General features: G+C 44.8%; 1 protein-coding gene across 2 annotated transcripts in view; it reads right to left on the bottom strand.

The window, feature by feature from the left end:
* Positions 1 to 4,018: 4,018 nt before the first annotated feature.
* SYBU (syntabulin) overlaps positions 4,019 to 20,314 on the bottom strand; it is a 40,458-nt gene continuing 24,162 nt past the window's right edge. The window contains exons 1-5 of one of the 2 annotated variants that reach the window (XM_056485105.1): positions 12,753 to 12,973; positions 10,871 to 10,973; positions 8,291 to 8,494; positions 7,217 to 7,366; positions 4,019 to 6,071 (exon numbers count right to left, since the gene is read on the bottom strand). In XM_056485105.1, the coding sequence (XP_056341080.1) occupies positions 4,973 to 6,071; positions 7,217 to 7,366; positions 8,291 to 8,494; positions 10,871 to 10,911 (1,494 nt within the window). In that variant the 5' untranslated portion in view covers positions 10,912 to 10,973; positions 12,753 to 12,973 and the 3' untranslated portion in view covers positions 4,019 to 4,972. Of the gene's footprint in view, positions 6,072 to 7,216; positions 7,367 to 8,290; positions 8,495 to 10,870; positions 10,974 to 12,752; positions 12,974 to 20,314 lie in introns of those variants that run through there. The other variant, XM_056485104.1, reaches the window with a different exon arrangement.

Raw genomic sequence — 20,314 nt, 5'->3', positions numbered from 1 at the left:
GATTTGTTACCTTATGACAGATGAGAGATATCAGCACATTTTGCATGTGGGACTTGCTTCCTGTTCATCCAGGGGACTGCACAGGAAGTGTCAGTTTTAAGAGAATGTGAAGGGGAGGGAGGGGCATGTGACTAGGTCTTTCCTGCCTACAAAAATAGAATTTGTAACTAAGTTCTAGTAGGTTCTGGCACAAGTTTTGCTTAGAGTATAAGTAATTGAGAAGACAATAAGAATTAATTTTAGTGGCTTCAGTCACAGAAGCTTTAAAAAATGTTAGGTATACTTGTCATATAGGTTAAAATCTTGCACAAGTCAACTGATTTGACAGCAGTTTTCAGGTGTTAAATTTTAAAATATATTTTGAAAGTCAACACTGCCATGCCTGTTTTCTGCACAACTGTTCTGGCTGGAGTAGAATGGATTACTTCAAGTGCAGACTTCAGTGCAGCAGTATGGCAAGCAAATCTGCTCCTACTACACATCTCCAACATATTTGACTAGGGATGGGAGATGAGAAAGTTTATGAATAAGGTTTAATAACAATTTGTGTTTGTCCTTTTAACAGCACTCAAGAAGCAAGGAGGTACCAGCCACAATTCATTCTCTATTGCTGACACAGGACAAGGAAACGTCTACTGACTGTTTCAAGTGAAATCTGTTGAAAGCTATGTCTCATTTTTTAGAAAACTAGTGATTATTGTTGCTATTTTTGTGACAATATAAAATAGATGTAAATCAATACTATTTATTGTAAATAACAACAGGTGGGCCAGTTACAAAGTTGCAAAGCCCCTGAATACATCATGAAAACACATTTGATCTTTGAGCCTTCAGCTATTTTAAAAACCCTTGAGTTCTGCCACCTTCCCAGTTCTTGGGAGTCCTTCTGCATTGCTTTTCCCTCCTGCTCTGTACTGCTTTGCTGGTCTTCCATCTACCTGCCAAACTTCAGCACAGCTGCTCTAGAGATTCATCTCTGTCCTGTGCTGACATGGGGCCAGTAGGGAGGACACTGCTCTTGGAGGAAGTCTCTTCAGTGCTGATAACCCATGCATTATTACCAGTTTTGTCTTTTTTCTCTGCTCTTTTTTCTTTCCTCTTTCCTATATCTTGATTTTTATTCTTGATAAATATGAAAACACTTTTGCTAAACTTACTGAGGCTGCTGCTCTGATGCTACTTTTTCTTGGTCTGAGTTTCTTGAGGATCCTGTATGCCCCTGTGTGCACTTCTTGTCTTTCCTTCCTGCTGCCATATGCTCCTCGATTTCTCTTTCATATTTTGGTTGTTGGCTGTGTGCTATTTTTTTTCTCCTTTTTTGGCTGAACGCTGGACCCGATTGCTTTCACTGATACTCTTGACTGTGGAGGATTGACCTGCCAGGATAACTGAAAAATCATCCTTTCCTTGTCTGTGCTGTAGTTGTTCATGCTTGCTGGGTCCTGTGTTCATTTGTCTGAAGGGTTTTGGAGCAAAATACTCCTTCTATAGGGCATATGTAAAATGGTGCTATATATGTTCCTGGAGTTTGAGATTAAGAGAGTTGATTTGCAGGGAAAGGAAAGAGAAATGTACAATTATAAGTTAGGAACAGCCTAGGACATAAGCAAGGGTGAGAAGAGGCAACAGGCAGAAATTCCACCTCAACGTGAGGGAGAACTTCTTTACTGTGCAGTTGAATGTGCACTGGAACAGATGGCCCAGAGAGGTTGTAGTCTCCCTCCCTAAAGATATTCAAGAACTGCCTGGATGCAATCCTGTGCCATGTGCTCTGGGATGACCCTGCTTGAGTGGGGAGGTTTGACCAGATGACCCACCCCTTAGAACCTGAAGCATTCTGTGATTCTGTGGAGGATAGAGATAAATCTGGTGGGAAGGCAGTCAAAGGCCTGAGCCTCAACATGTTCAGCAGCAGGGCATGTTGGGTACCTCTTAAGCTGAATATGAAAGAAAGGCTTTTTTGTTCCTGGATTAGAAATAAAAAGTCTAATGGGATTATGTACGTGCATCCCTTCAACCCAGTAAGGAGCTGACTTGGTTCCTGTGCCATAAACCCAAATTCAAGTATCCCCTGTATAACCACAGTGTATGAGCTGCATGTCCTCCTCACCTGCGTGTTTTGAGAATAAGATTTGCAGTGGCATACGGGTATGGGTATGAACGTTTTCTAAACTAAAAATAAAAAAGGATGGGAGTTTTTATTGAACTGTTTGGAGGCTGATGTCCTCCCCTAGCTGTCTACAGTACCAGTGAGATTCAGTGAGACATGGTTAAGACTGAAGTGTAATATTAGAGGGAAAAAGCTAAGTTAGTATGTTTGGAGCAGCAACTGGCATATCCTGGATTGTGGAACAAAGACCAAAGTCTGGGACTGGTGAGTTGCAGTAATTCAGGTGTGTTCTACCAAAGAGCTGTCTATGTCCTTGCAGTATGGAAGAGGAAAGGCAGAGGCTTAGAAGCAAACTGAATTTGGACAGAGATCAGAGCAAAGGCTTTTATCAGGAATGTGATCGGAATGCTGTCACCTTTTGCTGAGCTTAGTAGTCAATGCTTTATGAGAGTTGAACTGACTGAAGAATCTTAAAGGCAGAAAGAAACTTTGACATTGTTCTAGTTATGAGATCAGCCTACCAGCATCTTAAACATGTAGTTTCTGCCGCTTTGTTGCTTCTTGCTGCAAAAACCCCCCACATCATCACCTGTGAATGTATCTAGAACTGACGATCACTTTTCCCTCTAAATTATGGTGCATTGCACTGTCACTCAAAGCAAAGATCACTTAAACAATAATGGCTGTGAAAGAAAAATCCAGCGTTGTAATGAACTTGGTAACATCAGCATGAAATACTTCTGTCTCGGCCCTGCACAGACATATTTTGAGGTAGGAGTAAAATTTTCTGTAAAGTGTTTCAGTCCCAAGAATTCAGGAATTATGAAATTCCATAGTTGTGTAAAATTTGTATTAATAATACCTCCAACGAGTAATTTTGGCCCTAGTGTCCCTGTAATTTAAGAGCTTTTGAAAGTGACATTTGAGCAGTAGGCATTGCAGCAGTACCACAAGGCAAGCCAGATGGCTGCAAGCATGCAAGGTGGGGGAGCACAGATATGAAGTTATGGCAATGCAAGCAAGATGCTCTCATGCCCATCTCTGTTAGATGGGGATTATATCACTTCAAATGATCTGTTAGAGTTCTCTTCCTTGATGTAATGCTTAATGAAGCCTCTGGAATCTCTACTGCAAACACAAAATAATTCATCATGCAGGCTTCACAGGGACATGAAAGTTGTGCGAGTCACCTCTGTATGCATCAATATCACCCTCTTGAGTGTTGCAAATGCTCCCCACACCCAGCCAATTATACTTATTGTTGCTTATAACTTCCTTCCCAAAAGCTGCAGAGCAATACATGGCACTCTCAGGCTTCCCCAGATCCCTTCTTCTCTGGATCACACAAGGAAATACTATACTTGTTTTGCTGAAGGGGAAAACAGGAGGCCAGTGATGTTTAAATGGGCCAGAGGTGGGGTTGAAAGCTTGGGTGGAGCCATACAAACCCACCCTTTTGCATGTTGGGTAGCATTGCTGTCCTCTGGTCTATCCACAGACCTTAGGTTTTGGACATGGAGAATTCATGTTCTGATGGTCACTGTATGCATGCACACTGAGACCACATGACTGTCAGATGGGTTAAATGCCAGAAATACAGGTATTGTTCTGGGATTGCAGTGCTGAGGAGTTACAGGTTTCCAGATGAGTGCATTGGGTTAAAGATTAGGTCACTTCCATCTGTGAATGCCGTGTGAGGCAGCAGAGTGAGTTGTGTGTGAACTGCAGCCCAGCTGGAGCCTTTAATCAGCCTGGTGAGTGCTTGGAACTGGACTCAGGTTTTCTCAGACTAATTCTGTTCTCCTGGAACAGTACCAATAAGTACCTCCCCTAGCTCATCCTGTACCTGACAGCTCAGCTAGAAGGGGGTATATTTTTATAACTTTCTACAGTAAAACACTCACAACGTTTGACATTTCTATCATGCTTTACTGAACTTGTGATTATAAAGGTATTTTACAATAAAGCAATTAAATAAACAATAAGTTAAAACACAATACATTTATACATAGTATTTCAAAGGGCTCAAAAGACTATGGGGTTTCAATACATAAAGACTTTAAAACAACATTAAGAGTCAAAGTGTATCCACGCCTATACTTATCGTTGTAACAAGTGTTAGGACTCCCAACAATGTACATTTTTGGTTACAGTCCCTGTATGCGCACAAGACCAGTGAAATGCTCAAGCAATTGCACAGTTGAGAAGAGCACTACATGAGACAGGCACAAACGATGTGCTGGAAGCTGCCTGGGGAACACGGGTTTTACCTCTAACTTGAACTGACACTTGGGACAACAAATGGAAAGCGCTAGCATGCTTTCTGGAGCTCAGGTGTGATACCCTAGGGGAAGGTTAGTGCTGTCTAGAGAAACACCCCACCCTTCTCTGGCCGTTTGTTCCCTCGTGCATCTCGCACTACCCTTGAGCCAGTGCAGTGTGCTTGTACATTTGCTCAGTGAACCATCCAGGGAGAGTGGCTGAGCTTAATCCTGGCTCAGCAGTGGAACATGAAAGAGCACTCAGCTCGAATTCCTGATTTCCCTGGTTATGTTCACTGTGCAGATGTGCTGGCACCAGAAAGTCACCAGCATAGGGGAGGAACATGGTGCCTCTGAGCAGGAGGACTATTTCTGTAAACAGCAGTACTGTTAAAAACATCTTGTGGAATTACGAGGTTGAGCTTATTTGTTTTTTTCTATTTTGAAACAAGGAACATGTTTCTGAACTGTTTTATAGTGCAAATCAAATAGTCAAAAGCAAATGATGGACTCTGCCAGAATATACAGTAACCTTTCATGATCTATCTCATCCCTCTTTCTCTCTGCCTCAGCCAGCTGGTGCCCAGGGACAGAGCAGACTTTAGGTTTTGATAGTGAAGGGTGTTCGGCGTAAGGAGTGCAGGGCCACCAGGCAGCAACCACGAAGCAATGCTCCAATATTGTAAATAGGATCTGTTCCTCCTCTCTGAGTACTCAAAGCCCACACAATAGTTGGTACAACAGGGGCTGCTACAGCCAGAAGATCCCCGAGGAGACTGCTGCTCCAGTATCTCCTCTTCACTCCTGTATTAACATACTCAAAGGCTTCATCATCATGAGTTTCTGTAAAATCAAGTTCTTTCATGAAACGGTTTTCATTAACTCTGTGCTCCACCTTCCTGCATGGAGACTCCATAGGAGACAAAAGGATGGCAGAGTTGGGATCACTTGGAGTTAAGTCCACTATGATACCAGAATCACTGAAGCTTCCAAGAGAAAATTCACCCAATTCCTTCAGTGAAGAAGGTGGGCTTAGAGGACAGGTGTCTTGAGCCCTGAAGATGTTTTGAATGAGCTGCTCCACATCTAAGCTATATGGCACCACATCAGTCTGGATGGCCTGTTCCACTGTCGTGTTGCTTTCTTCTTCTTCCTGACAATAAGTTAGTTTTCCATCCAGAAAGATTTCAAGCATCTCTTTATTTACAGCAGCACTGAAGGGAGCTGGATCACTCAACCCAGAGGTTGTGGTGGTCAAACTCTCTCCAGATGAGTCAGTCCCGTTAGCTCTGTCCTCACCAAGATGCAGATCACTGTCTGCCACCTCCTGCAGACCTTGGTCCTCTGTGATGGGGCAGTCTGGCAGGGTGGCACACAAAGCTAACAGCTTCCCCTCTGAGTCGCTCGTGTACTCCAGGCACTGCTCATCCCTCACAGAGTGGTTCTGAGCCATCTCCATGCTCTGCAGCAGAGATTCCAGTTTCTTGTTTTGAATGTTTATGTCTATGAAGTATTTCTGAATTTTTTTGTCTTTCTCAGCCAAGCTGTTTTTCATGCTTTCAATAACCTGCTTGAGTTGTTTAATTTCGCTCCTTGCTTCCTTTAAGGCCAGCTCTGCCTCCACACGATTGCACTCTTCCTCAATCCAGTCTTCCCTCATCCGTCCCAGCTGAGCTTTGAGCTCTTCTATTTCTGTTTCCCTGTGGCAAAATAAAAATGATGTAACACTCATGCTGACTGCTCAAAAGCCAACATGAGGCCCACCACCCAGCAATGGCTCTGCTGCTGAGATGCTCCAAGAAGGAAGCAAATTTCTCCACGTGCCATTTGTGACCTCTGAGAGAGCCAAGATTTGCCAGCTGGTTGCTAATGAGAGTCACTGACCTCCCCACAAAACCAGCAGCCTTGTGGGCTGTGCCATGGTCCTGGATGATTTGAGGCACAAGTGATGGCCTCTAGGTCAGGTCTAACCAGTGCAGTGCTTAAAATCTCCCCTATTGCCTGGCCCTGGAGGAAATGGGAAACAGCTGCTGGGATGCATCCCCAGTGCCTGCCAGCAGCTTGTCACGTACTGCCAGAGCCAGTGCTGGCCTCAGCCAGCCAGGGACTCAGGCTGCAGCCACAGGGCTGCCTCTCCCCACCACGGAGCCAGAGGCTGCTGCAAGCACAGGGGGAGCAAGGGGGGAGAGGGGACTCCTGTGTCAGCTCCAGGCCTTGCAGAAGCAGAGGAAGAGCGCAGGGTCCCTGGAGCTCTGTCTGGGGCTCCATTCAAACACCCCTTTGTGGTTGTCTGTGCTGGAGAGCCAGCTCTCAAAGTGCAGTTTTGGTAAAAGACACATCTGTGGCTGCATAATGCACATTGTCACTTCTTTGCTCAGCATCCATACAAAGGGCTATTGTGAAAAATTCAGTATACAAGTGACAAAACCACAAATGGGCACAGTGATTTGGGTATGAACTTTCACTGGGGAGGAGGGGGACATTTGCAGTCCTGCTTCACTGAGAGAGGTAGAAAAGGACATTAACACATGCTGCCAGGTATAAATTGTTCTATGTATAAAAGGTCTCAATCTAAATCAGACTTGTAAAAAGTTGTCCTTTTAAAGTATTCTATTGTCAAAGTTCCAAAAAAAAAAAAGAGACAGCTATATTTATAAATAAACTCATTCTTTTGCATCCCCTTAGTACACTCTGAAACCTGAAATACTACAAACAACCTAATCAGATTAATACTTTCAAATTTCTAATGGAAACTTTATTGGTCAAGAAATAAGTAAAACCACTCAGGATTCCCACCCATAAATGCTGCCAAATAAATCTTGCTGGTTTCTGATGTGTGGTTTACCTTTCTTTAAGTTTGCTTTCAGATTCCTTCAGCTTGGTTTTCAAGTGCCGTACTGCCACTTCTTTCTGCTGCAGAGGGGTCAGATACTGCTCTGGATTTTGTGGCTTAATGCTGTGATTGTCACCACAAGAATTGTATCTCCCTGATCGCCTGAAAAACCCAAAACAAACCATCACATAACATCACTGTTCCAGTTCTTAAGTCCTGGCAGAATGAGAAACATCTCATTGAGTGATAAATCCAAAGCTTGACTCATCTGGGGCTCCTCAGTGTCCACACAAGTTACTTCACCTTGTGAATCAAAGTACTGAGGGAACAGCTGATTTGTAGCTACAGTGCAAAATTTACTATTTATTGTGCTTGGCTTCAGTGTCATTACATCAAATGAGACTTTTAAAATACCTGGCCAAATGGGTGGTGTGCCCAAGAACAGGCAGGGCAAGGGCACCCATCTACAGACAGCCAGGCACTGCAGCCCAAGGAGTCAGTTCAGCCCCACACAGGAGTTATAAAGCTGAGCACACTGAAATCTGCACTCATCCTGTCCAGCTCTGGGTGTGCTAAGTTGCCTGGGAGAGAGGGCAGCAGCAGCAGCAGCATGGGGCCACTTCTTCTCTGCAGCTGCCAGGTATCTGTGCTCTTTCCTGTACAGGAAACTGCACTCCTTAGGGAGGTGCCTAAGGCTAGGCAGGGTGAATTTTCGCCCAAGTGTATCATGTTTCCTACACTACCCCACCCAACTCTCTTCAAAGAGAAAAGAACCCTACAACAAATGAAGCAGTAAATCCTCATGAGAACTGATGGCATGAGAATGCATGAAACAGCCTGCCTTGGAGTGAAAACCAACTGCAGAGAACTTTGACTTAAAGTAGACTTGAATTTTACAGTGCTGAAACATTACATGGTATTTTACATGGTGTGGAGAACCTTGCCAACCAAGTCATCTATTCGAGGCCTCACAACTATGGTGAGCTGCAAGATGACCTGCACAGCAACTCCTACAGCTGATCCCACACTACAGAGCAGACAGGGTGCCAATGTACCCAACACCAGGAGGCTGAAACACAGACTTGCCTCATCACTGGACTGCTGTCACTTCCTTTGTATGAGCCCGAGTTGCTGCTGCTGGCTGAAGAAGCCCTGTAACTCTGATGGATGTTGGCAGGACTCAGATGGTTTTTGCACAGTGTTGATGAAGTGTCCTTTCCATGTGAAGCAGGTGGACTGGCTCCAGACTTGTAGGATAAGGATCCATTATTCCGACCATAAGGACCACGACTGGAGAAGAACCAAAATGGTGAAAGCATTATCCTCATCACACAGCCCATTATGTGTCTTATTGTACACACAAAGTTCTCTAAACCATAAACCAGAGAGATAACTGTGAGTGGTGGAAAGAAATAAAGTTCTGACACGATCAGCTCTCATGTTCTTTCTCTGGCAGGGGGCTCTCAGCCTGAATTACGTGTTCTAAGGAAATCTCAGCCATTTTACATCTCTCTGTGAACAGCACAGTTCCCAGTAACTCCATCAGATCATCCCCATTCCCTGAATCTTTGACTCTGTTAAGTAGAGAGGCCTGTGGTCTGGACTGTTGCCAAGAGAACCACACTGCAGCTTTCCCTGGCCAGGCCTGCAGAGTGGAGCCTGTGCAGGGAGGGTTTCTCTAAGATGCTTTCATGCTCCTCGGCAAGCAGCCCGAGGGATCACAGCGTGCAGAGAAAACAGATTTTGTTTGGGCCACTGTTCCTTCCTGCCTTTGGCATACTGGGTGCTTCATCTGTCATGGTCAGCTATTCATTCACTTCCATACAGTTTGAACCCCATGGAGAGCAGGCTCAAGTAGTATTAAAAGAGACAAAGGAAAGCATAGCCTTTTCTTTTATTCTTCCAGATTTTCTCATACATATTTACCTTTCTTTTCCCATTCTTTATTAAAGAATCTGTTAACTGTGTGTGCTTGAAAGCAATTGGTATTCTCCCTGCCTGACAGCTGCCCAGGGGCTGGAGTGCTGGGGGATGAGTGCTTCCTGGGATGTGTCCCTCTCCTGCTCACTTGGTCTGTCATTCTACACTACTGCACTGCTATCTTCATTCTCCCAAAGTTCTTCTTCTAAATGGTAATGAAAGGGCAGGTTAAAAATAAAATAAAATTTAAAAACCCAAACAAAAAATACCAGAAAAAGGCAAGCCCGGCCAGCAAAAGAGAAGGCTCCATAAAAAAATCAAATACCACAGAACTGTGAAGCAACATCTCTTCTTTAAATTGTTTCACTTGGTTTTTTCCCTTCTGTGCAAATGGAACAGTTTATAAGGAACAGATGGTTGAGTGGCTGCTGAACCTTCATCACACTGCTGCGGTTTGGGTGATTTTGTAATTATTTTACAATGAAGTACAGGACTGTGGTTTGTGACAACACTGAAGTGTTTCATAGCAAGTAAAGTCAAACAGTTAAAAAAAGAACATATTGCAAAGGAGATATCTCTTTCCACTTCACACAATGTATCATCAGCTCTGGTGTGTGGCAGAACTTGCAGAGACTGTGCTTAACACAGCAGCCCATCAGAAGGAGCCTTATTACAGAGAACTTCTGTCCAATGCAGCATGTCACTGTGCTCTAGTTTAAAGCTGTATTACAATGCACACTAATGTATGAAATGATACAGAATCTTACTGAAATTAAGGTGATTTTAGGACTCTGTATTATACTCAGTACCATGTTTTTCCCATAGCCAGGAACTTTACTAGCTAGAGGTAACCTAGAGGGAACTTCAGTGGAGTTTATTTTTCTAAGTCTCATGATACAGATAGGAAAGCACCCTCAAAGGCTCACTCTGACAACCTCTGTACACACTGTGACCTTCACACGCCTGTGTGAGTGACTCAGGGTATCCTGCTGCTGCTCCCAGCCTGCCTGCCAGCCCTTCCACAGAAAAACAGGCAGGAAACCAGTCCTGTCAATTCCAACTCCTTCCTCCTGCTCCACAAAATGGAACCAGCAGGGATTGCGTGGGCAGAACACAACGTGCACTGCTCCATCCCAATGCCCCTGTATTTCAGGCTGTCTGAATTTGCAATTCACATACAGCAGGGAGAAGTCTTACAGAAATCTTTCAGGAGACGTTCACTTAGACAGATGACTGTGATTTTTTTTTTATTTTTTTAATTGCCTATAGGCTGGGAAAGAGTGTTTCAGAAAAAAAAGATACAACAACATCAAAGGCAATACTGTCTCATTCTTACAACAATAAGATAATGCTCTGGAAAGGTGTAAGCTGAGCTGAAAATTTATGACAGAGATAAAACAAAGCGTTAAGACCAAAACCAAAAGGTTTAGGTTAACTGGTTAGAAATACTGCTGTTAACTAACATATCCAGCTCTCTCTCTCCTCCAGCCAATGTCTTTTCTGCCTTACCTGATTCTATTTCCCATACTTGCCATAAATAAACAAAACAAACCCCAACAGTGGCTGATCTGGCATGCTAACAATTCTTGTGCACTGAATACAGCATTTTTTTTCTTTCTTATATTGCATTTCTCACCAGTGTGCTACCCAAAATCCTTGTGTTAAGCTGATTGTTTTAAAATGCAAGACCTTACACAGTAGTCTATTTTTGCACTGGAAATATTCAGGAAAAATTGCTTTGCTTACTTGCGAGAAAAAGAAGATCTCTTGCTTCCAGCAGCCGACATATGGACTTCAGGTGCTGAAATACTGCCCGTGCTGCTGGAGGAGCTAAAATCAGCTTCACTGCCTGGAAAGGAAAAGGGAAGAGTGAAAACATGATGGAAATTATAACTCAAAGATTGTTTTCAAAATAACAGTGAATCACAAGCATCCTTCCTTTGTCTGTTCTGGGTGAATTTCAGCATGGATTTTCAAACATCCCTGAGGACAAGAGCTGGATTTGTTCCAGATTTTCAACATTGCTTCAGAACTGGCACATCAACAAGAGAAGAAAAAAACATTTGGACACAAAATCCTCACACTACAGAAGCCATTTCAGGTCTCAGACAGGAACACTTGTGACAACCTGTTTGCTCTCTCACAGCCATGGATAGATGAATGAGGCTGCTCATGTGCTCCTTCAGGAGCACAGTGACTAGGAACACAGCACTGCAACTAGATATTTCTCATGCTTTAAACCATACAGAAACACTGCTCACTACTTCTGTTTTGTTTTCTGAGATTACATAAATGCACAGATATATATATATATAGGTATAAACCTGTAAAGGCTAATGGTATATCTATATATTTACACGCATATGCAGGTTTTCGTGTGGTACAGAAGCATAGTGAGGCAGTCTAATAACCTTAAAATAATCTAGTAATCACATGTAGGTCCCAAGAGCTTCTCAAGTACCAAGTAATCTGTCTGATTACTGATTTTCTACAGATCATAGCTTTTATTTCACAAGCTCTGGCACATACAAGGAAAATTGCTCTCATTTTGATAAGGTCAGTAGTAGATAGATGTACTAAGAAATTTTATCCTCTAGAAAAAAAACACACCAAAGCTACAATTTTTTTTTTCCCAATCTGTCAATCCAGTGGCAAGTGTCCTGTGCCATACCCAGGTCCCATGCTGTAGAGCCACAATAATGAATGGTGACTTTAGCTGAGGGTATGGAAATAACTCTCCAACATCCTTCAAGCAGCTGACAAAGGGGAGCATTTCTCACCTGGGAATTTTTGGGTGTCATCCAATGGATCCCCAAGCCCCAAGCCAGCTGCAGACTTGCCATTTTTGCTATCTTTTCCATACAGGGGAGATGCAGCTGCAGCCACCATCATCCCTCAATTGCAGCTAGACCTTCTAGTCCTCCATCTCTTTAAACGCTTCACTGAGCTGATGGTGAAGGATGCATCTTTCCCCCTGAACACCTGAGACTGGGAAAGGGCTTTGTCAGAGCCTGGCTTCATAGCCTTAAATAGGCTGATATAGCCAGCAACCTTTCTTACCACATGGCAACACTTAGCAACTGGCCTTAGGATAAGGTGTGATTTGATTTAACCCAATACTTTCCTTACCTCATGACATCTGAGACCAGTACATTTCTCTTGTGCCTCTGCATCAGCCCAGGATACTCCCCAGCCCAGTTTTAAAGTGCTCAGACACAAAGCTTAGGTCTTCAAAAGGAGATGCCAGGGATCCAGCTCTAGCACCTCTAAGCAGCTCCATACCCAGTACAACACCCTGATAATCAGACCCAAGCCACCACAGCCATAACCAGATCAGAGCTGCGTGCAAATTTGCAAGGGGAGGGAAGGAAAGCAGCAAAGCCACTTGGTTTCACAGAGTATTTACATCATGTTTGCAGATGTAAATGTGAGTGAACCTCTCCTTGGGGAAACAAAATTATCATGGGACATGATGTTCAAAAATGCAACAGAGTTTTCCTGATAAACAAAATATCCCCAGCTACAAGACTAACGTACACTCCAAATAATCTCTTGGTATCACACTACACCCAAAACTACTTTTCTAAACGAGACCCAAGCAGGTGAACACGTCACACAGATGTCATACCTCTGGTGTTCAGGTCCCCCAAACATTCCTGAGCTCCCAAGGCAGCAGCTTTCCCAAGGCAGGTGCTGGCTGTGGCGCAGAGAGCAGGAGCCCTAGCCAAGGTTCATCTCTGGGTAAGCAGATCACATCATAATCAGATCTCACTATCGGAAGCATTGCCGAGCAGCAAGGCTTAACAATCGTCTCTGCCTGACCTGCCTGGCTTGGAGCACCAAGAGCTGCAGGGCTGGGCACTGCAGGCAAGAGCCAGCAGAGCCTGCAAACACAACCCTGCCATCAGCAGAGCCTTCTGAAAGACTGAGCTGCATCTGAGACCAGAACTGTGTCTGCAAAGCATGAACTAACCTCTCTGGCCCCAGTTCTAATAACAGCTATACACAAGCTTAACACTTAGCACAGGAGACTACTTATGTTTAAAATTAGGCATGTGGCTATTTATAGGATCTTTGAGAACATTTTATAAGTTAAAGGGGTCACTGCTAGCAATGGTTCCAAGTGTATAAATGATGTTCAAGCCAGTTTTGTGTGTAGCAGAGCTTGACAGCAATGTCATTAGGAGACCTTAAAAAATCTTCTTCCATTTGGTAGACATCTCGGAGCAAAATAACATGGCATCTATCCATAAAATATCCATTGCAACATATTCTCCTGGGTAGGCATGACTTCTGCCTTACAAATATCTTACAAAACATGAAACTCCTTGTCTAGAAGCAGTGCAGGCAGGAGTTGAACACAGCGTCTCATTCTCTAATGCCATTCTCCAGGCTGACAGCTTCCTAAGGATGCCTGTTGACTATTTTTGTCATTGTGACTATGTAATGACAAAAGCTCATACATGAAAGCCCCAGGACAGCCCATTAATTTAGTGCGAGCTATGAAAGAGACTGACATTTCTCAACCCCACATTCCTTTGTCCTAACTGGCTGCAACACTTGTTCAGCTCCAATCACAGACTTTCCTCTTAAAAGGACTGCCTTGCTAACCCCTTCCTGCAAAAGATGCTTCATGCTGAGTCACCAGCATCAGCAGCGTGGCATTTGGAGCTCACTCGTGCATATTCCTCCAGGCAGCAGCCGTCAGAGCCCCAGCCCGTGGGGCCAGCCCGGTGTCCGTGCAGGAGAGCCCGTCCTGTCCCCGGCTCGCCCCGCCTGGCAGCGAGCAGCACGCCCACGGCTCGGGAGCGCAAATCCGCACAGCTCTGACTGATCGGCATTGCTCTGCACAGCTCTGCACTGTTCTGCATTGCTCTGCACAGATCTGCACTGTTCTGCATTGCTCTGCACAGATCTGCACAGCTCTGCACTGCTCTGCATTGCTCTGCACTGCTCTGCACTGATCTGTACAGCTCTGCACTGCTCTGCACTGCTCTGCACTGCTCTGCACTGTTCTGCATTGCTCTGCACTGCTCTGCACTGATCTGTACAGCTCTGCACTGCTCTGCATTGCTCTGCACTGTTCTGCATTGCTCTGCACTGATCTGCACAGCTCTGCACTGCTCTGCACTGATCTGCACTGCTCGGCACTGTTCTACATTGCTCTGCACAGATCTGCACAGCTCTGCACTGCTCTGCACTGATCTGCACTGCTCTGCACAGCTCTGCACTGATCTGCACTGCTCGGCACTGTTCTACATTGCTCTGCACAGATCTGCACAGCTCTGCACTGCTCTGCACTGATCTGCACTGCTCTGCACTGCTCTGCACTGTTCTGCATTGCTCTGCACTGATCTGCACAGCTCTGCACTGCTCTGCACTGATCTGCACTGCTCGGCACTGTTCTACATTGCTCTGCACAGATCTGCACAGCTCTGCACTGCTCTGCACTGATCTGCACTGCTCTGCACAGCTCTGCACTGCTCTGCACAGCTCTGCCCTTCTCTGCATTGCTCTGCACTGATCTGCACAGCTCTGCACTGCTCTGCACTGATCTGCACTGCTCTGCACTGATCTGCACTGCTCTGCACAGCTCTGCACTGATCTGCACAGCTCTGCACTGCTCTGCACTGATCTGCACAGCTCTGCACTGCTCTGCACTGATCTGCACTGCTCTGCACTGATCTGCACTGATCTGCACAGCTCTGCATTGATCTGCACAGCTCTGCACTGATCTGATCTGTACAGCTCTGCACAGTTCTGCACTGCTCTGCACTGCTCTGCACTGATCTGCACAGCTCTGCACTGATCTGCACAGCTCTGCACTGTTCTGCACAGCTCTGCACTGCTCATCAAAGCTCTGCCCTGCTCGGCACAGCTCTGCACTGTCCTGCACCACTCTGTACTGCTCTGCACTGCTTTGCACTTCCCTGTGCTGCTCTGCACAGCTCGGCACTGCTCTTTAGAGGGAGGAGCAGCAGAGCATGGCCAAGGAAGTGCTGTCACATTTTCCAGTTTGCTCTTTGCCGGGAATGGGTGTCTGAGGAGCCAGAGTCCTGCAGAGCCCGGCGCTGCCCCTGCACTTGACCGCCCTGCGGCACCGAGCTGGGAGCGCTCTGCGGCATCGCCCCGACAGCATCGCGACAGCCACGGGGAGGGCGACAGCGAGGGACCCGAGGGAGCCCTGCCAGCTGCTGTGCTGCTGTCACGGGCACAGACACACGCGGGTGGCATCTGCCACCGCAGCCCGGGCAGCTCACACCCCCTGTCGCTGCACGGGAATCAGCCGGGACACTCAGCAATGTCTCAAGGGCAGGTTTCCCACCCCGCACACGATGCAATTACAGATTCGGGGGCGGACTGAGGAGCGGGAGAAGGTGCGGGGCCGGAACGCCTCCAGCTGGCACTGCCCGTGTTTATCCCCCCGGCAGGGCACATCCCGGGCGGGGAGCAGCCTCACCTGGAACTGCCTCTGCCTCTGCACCGCCTCCGGCAAAGGGCAAGGACACAGCACAGCACAGCTGCTGGATCGCACACTGCTCTCACTCCTCTGACAGAACAGATCAGGTATATTGGGATACCTGTACATGAACTGCTGTTAGGATACTGCTGGGAGCCAAGAAAGCCCTTTCTCAAGCTGCTCAATGACAATAAATTATAACAATGATTAAACACCTGCTGGAGACGTGATGTTTTGCAGAAAGCATGTTTTCAAAGAGGTGTTGCCTTATTGGACCAATAAGTCTTTTCTATTCTGTTATACACATACTACCCTATATAAGTGTAGTGTTTCTTTAAATAAAGCTCTCTCTCTTTCTGATTCTCCAATACATGAAGAACTATGTTGCATTACCCTTTTCACCGCCTAAAATGCAACAATAAACCACAGAGCTTAGCTATCTTCTGACTCCATAAACACGACCTCTTTATATGTATATCACTCTTGAAGCAGGTTTTGCATATAGCCAGTAAAACAGAGCTGTAAATAAAACAGTGCTGACAGAAACAGCTTGTCCTCAAAATGTAAAGCACTTTAATTTGCTGAGCTTTCTTGCCTTCAAAAGCATTCTGTTATACAGCAAAGTGACCAAAATATGCATACATATTAACCACTTTGGTGAAGCTACTTGAGGAATAAGTGGTATGCTGTCTCTCTAGATAGCTTGATTTAGAGACCCCAGGGGTAGAGCTTGGGCCTGACTGAAAAAATATCCAACAAAGTCACTAGAAGCTGCTGGAAAAGTGGAGAGAATTCAGTTGTAATAATGAAAGGACCTGTATTTTTAAGAGATTTGCTTCAATTTATCTTGAGAGCTTTAACTCACAGCTACATCTCTAGCTCCAATATTTAATAGCATAAGCAGTATGCTTATGCTTATGCCTGGAAGCACTAATGCTGTTTTAATTTTTCTATTTAATATGGGGTTGTTTCTGCAAGATAGATTTTGCACACCACAAAGGATAGGCAACCACACTGCTCACATACACTGACAAATGTAAAAGAAAAAATAAGCTGCAAAGAAGCAGTGAAATCTTGCTTTAACATTTCAGGCTTTTCTTCAGATAATACCCTTAAAATGACCCATTTTGAAGGCAAAGTCTCCTAGTGGGAAATGTGCTAAATTCAAACTGTCAAGACCATAGATGACAGTGGGTTTTGGCTCCAGTCCCTGGCTTTTGACTTACTACTTTTTTGAGTTAGGATTATTGTATGGGAGACTCTTATTTTGGACTTAACTATTACATTTCACACTCAACAGTAACTGGGTAAAAGCAGATGTAACCTTGATTGCAAGGAACAGGCCACAGCTCTCCTCCATGTGGAATGCAGTTATCTTTGGGTGCAGAAGCTGCTCCCACATGCTCTGCCTCTGCCTGTGTCACTCTCTCCACCATAATGAGGTCTAACGTCAGGGGAGGAAGCTGAGGACACCCAGTAGCTTGCATTGGTTCAGGAACTCTTAGAGCAGTGTAGATTTGAGCTGCTTTGGTCTAAAGAGGGCACTGGACTCAGACCTTTTCCTCAAGCTCTGACTACTCAGGTGTGACACAGCACAGACTGGCAGCATTAGCAGTGCCCACATTTCAGAGGAATGAACCTGCTGGATGCCTGCACTCACAGGATGGACTGGCTCTGGTCTGGAGGTTCACAGTGAACCCAAGGCATGCCCGTGGGCACACCCAGGACTGCAGGCAGGTGACTAAGTCTGGGAGATGCCAGTCCCTCTGGTATCTCTTGTGAGCATGTCTGGGATGACTTTAGTACCTAATCATCCCTCTGCTTTTTAGTCATCAAACTCACATTTGTGAGTTGTGCTCCATGAATAATGGCAAGAAACTGGGTGCAGCAATGTCTGACTCCTGAATCCTAAGGGCACCAACAGGCACCCCTCCCCTATCCCACTGCCCTGGCCAACGAGGGAAGCCACCACTCCCCCACTCCTGGTGGACATCCACCCAATGCTCCACAGTGCTCCCTCAGCAGGCAGGTCTGTGGTCACATTTCAGCTGAGTGCTTGGCCAGTAACACCTGGGAACTTGGGCAGCTGGCAGAGACACAGTCACAGGGGTTGTGGAGCAAACTCTGGGTGTGGGTCTCCATAAATTGTTCAAACGTGTTGGGCAAGAAGACTTCCAGCTCAAAACCAGACAGACTTTTGGGAAGGACTGCAACAAAGATCCTGATGCCCTGTGTTTGGATCTAAATGCAATTTTAGAAATGTTTATTTATGTTGATTTACACTCATTTTTCTTGCTTATTCTTTTTACTTTGAAAGAAGGATTGTTATCAAATAATTAATCTCATTAAGCAGTTTTCTGATCTAAGTACTATAGTTTTAGTAGTAATCTGAAGCACACTAATGCAAATTATAAGCATTATAGATCTCAGCATGAATAGATAATGTGACTTATGTATTCTGTGAAACCACAATCAATCAAGCTCTTCTCTCAAAACACAGTCACTACAAAATAATTACTGACATTGGCTGGGAGCCATCATGCATATTCTGCATATCACTATGATCCGGGCTTGTGTTTTTCTTAATTGTTTCTAATTCACTGACTTGTAGAGAAGCCAAAAACGGATGTTGGAACAGACAAAGAGCATTACAAGTTGCATTTTTTTTGCTGCTTTATGTATTTTTAAGGATAGTTTTCATACAGAAGTCAGCCTGACCCAATTATTTTTTTGTGATTCTATATGAGCTTGAGCCATTCTAACAACACCTTAAAAACTACTCCCATAATTTCACTCTTCTCAGCTTGAAGTGACCTTTGTCAGGGGGAACATATGCTCATGGAGCAGAAGGGAACAGTCTGGGGAACTTATCTTCATGTTCAAACAAAAAGGCTCTTTGTTATCAGAGACAGAAGGATGCTGCCTTTCTACACCAACCTCAATACAAACATTGAGACTGGAGGTTCAAAAATTACACTGAGAGTTGTATAACATAATGCTAACTTGCATTTGACAGTTTTATAAATTATATCTTTAATACACCTAAGGATTTTTTTAAGCAGCCAGGCAGTATCACCTCAGGGGATGTTTTTATGTACCAGGCAATACTATTTGGTCTGTTTGAAGGGAAATGGATAGGCTGGTCAGAAGTATTTTTAGGAACTGGAAAATGTCATCTTTGGCAGGAATAACAGGAGTACACAGAGAGGCAGCAAACTTCATCAGAGTCTGGGAAAAGATCCCAGCCCTCCTGTCACGTTGGTGGCAGAAGTTTAACAAAGGCTTTCAGAGGCCCCTTCAACACATCTCCTAAATCTGGTTCCTGTGTGCAAGGAGGAGAGAAGCTGTCTGGGGCACAGCAAGGAGCTGCACACACCCAGGGGCACAGGGTATCTGCAAGTGCATGAAATTGCATGCAAAACCTGATTCAAGTGAAAGCTTTTGCACAGTCACCCTTAATATAAGACATATGGTTTTCATTTTAATGTGCATAAAACATTTTAAATCAGTTTGACATGTTTTCAACAGGCAAGGGAAAAACACTGGAAGGAGAAATATATCTGGGAGGTAACTGGTGAAACAACCCTGCAATCCCAGGATGAAAAGCAAAATTTGTCATACACTAATCAAATATTTACTGTAACACACATGTTGAAACTATTACAAAAAACATTACAAAATGAAGTTCAAGTGCCATCTATTGAAAATAACAGCAAAACCTTAGCCAGTTGGTTGCATAAACTGTATTTTTCACAGCAACAAATCCAAGGTAGGTCTGAGGCCAGAGCATTTCAAGTCATGACTGCCATCATTTGCTGCTTGTTTTCACTCTTACTGTTAAGAAGCAAAAATGACAGACAAGAAGTCTGTGCTTTTTCAGCTTATGAATCCTTGCAGGTTTGTGGTAAGCTGTACTCCACCAGCTCTAGCAAACAGACACAGCCTGCCCAGATTTCAAAAGCCAACAGCTTCCTGTTATTTACAGAATCCAAGAAAGGGGGAACACAGACCTGTAATGAAGTGCCTCAGCATGGAAGCAAGACAATGTAATACTAATAAATTATGAAACAAACCTGGCAGAATTTTCATTTCTTTCAAATACATTTTATGTAATGGTGTATATAAAATACACTATTACAAAGCAGGCTTGCTATATATATATATATATTTTATGCCACATTAAAGGCAGTAGATTTCAGACTCCTTGGGGAAGCAATGCCCACTTTGCAGTGGCTGGGGCTGAATGTACAAAACGAGTCTCCAGCTCCTGGGTGAGTTATGGGAATTTTGGAACTGGTGCTCTCTCTAGCTGCTCTCAAGTGGGAACCACCTCCCACCAGTCTCACTCAGCAGAGCTTCTCAGCTCTGCCAGACTTGTTCCTGTGCTTGCCTAGAAGCAGGTCAGCCTAAAGATGATGAACAGTTTGGTGCCTCTTTTGAAAGACCTGGGTGGGTGTTTCACACTACACCACCAAAATCAGGATCCACACAAAACAAGCCCACTGACAGCTCTTTTGTGCTGCCTGCTTTACTGGGGAAAGAAAGGCTCCACCTGGGTTCTTAGGGCTTAGCTTTGAACTGGGAGGATGCTGCACATGATCTCCCCATCACACCCAGCAACACAGCAGCCAGCAATAAGAACCTGATGAAGAGATGAGGTCCCATCCCTGTGGCTTGTCATTCTCCAGCTCCTCCAAAAAACACCCAGTTTGGAATGCCCATCTTCATTA

This window comes from Oenanthe melanoleuca, chromosome 2 (genome assembly GCF_029582105.1).
Source record: "Oenanthe melanoleuca isolate GR-GAL-2019-014 chromosome 2, OMel1.0, whole genome shotgun sequence".
NCBI classification, from domain to species: Eukaryota; Metazoa; Chordata; class Aves; order Passeriformes; family Muscicapidae; genus Oenanthe; species Oenanthe melanoleuca.
The sequence above is the reverse complement of the archived record's forward strand: the minus strand, read 5'-3'. Positions and strand labels throughout refer to the sequence as shown.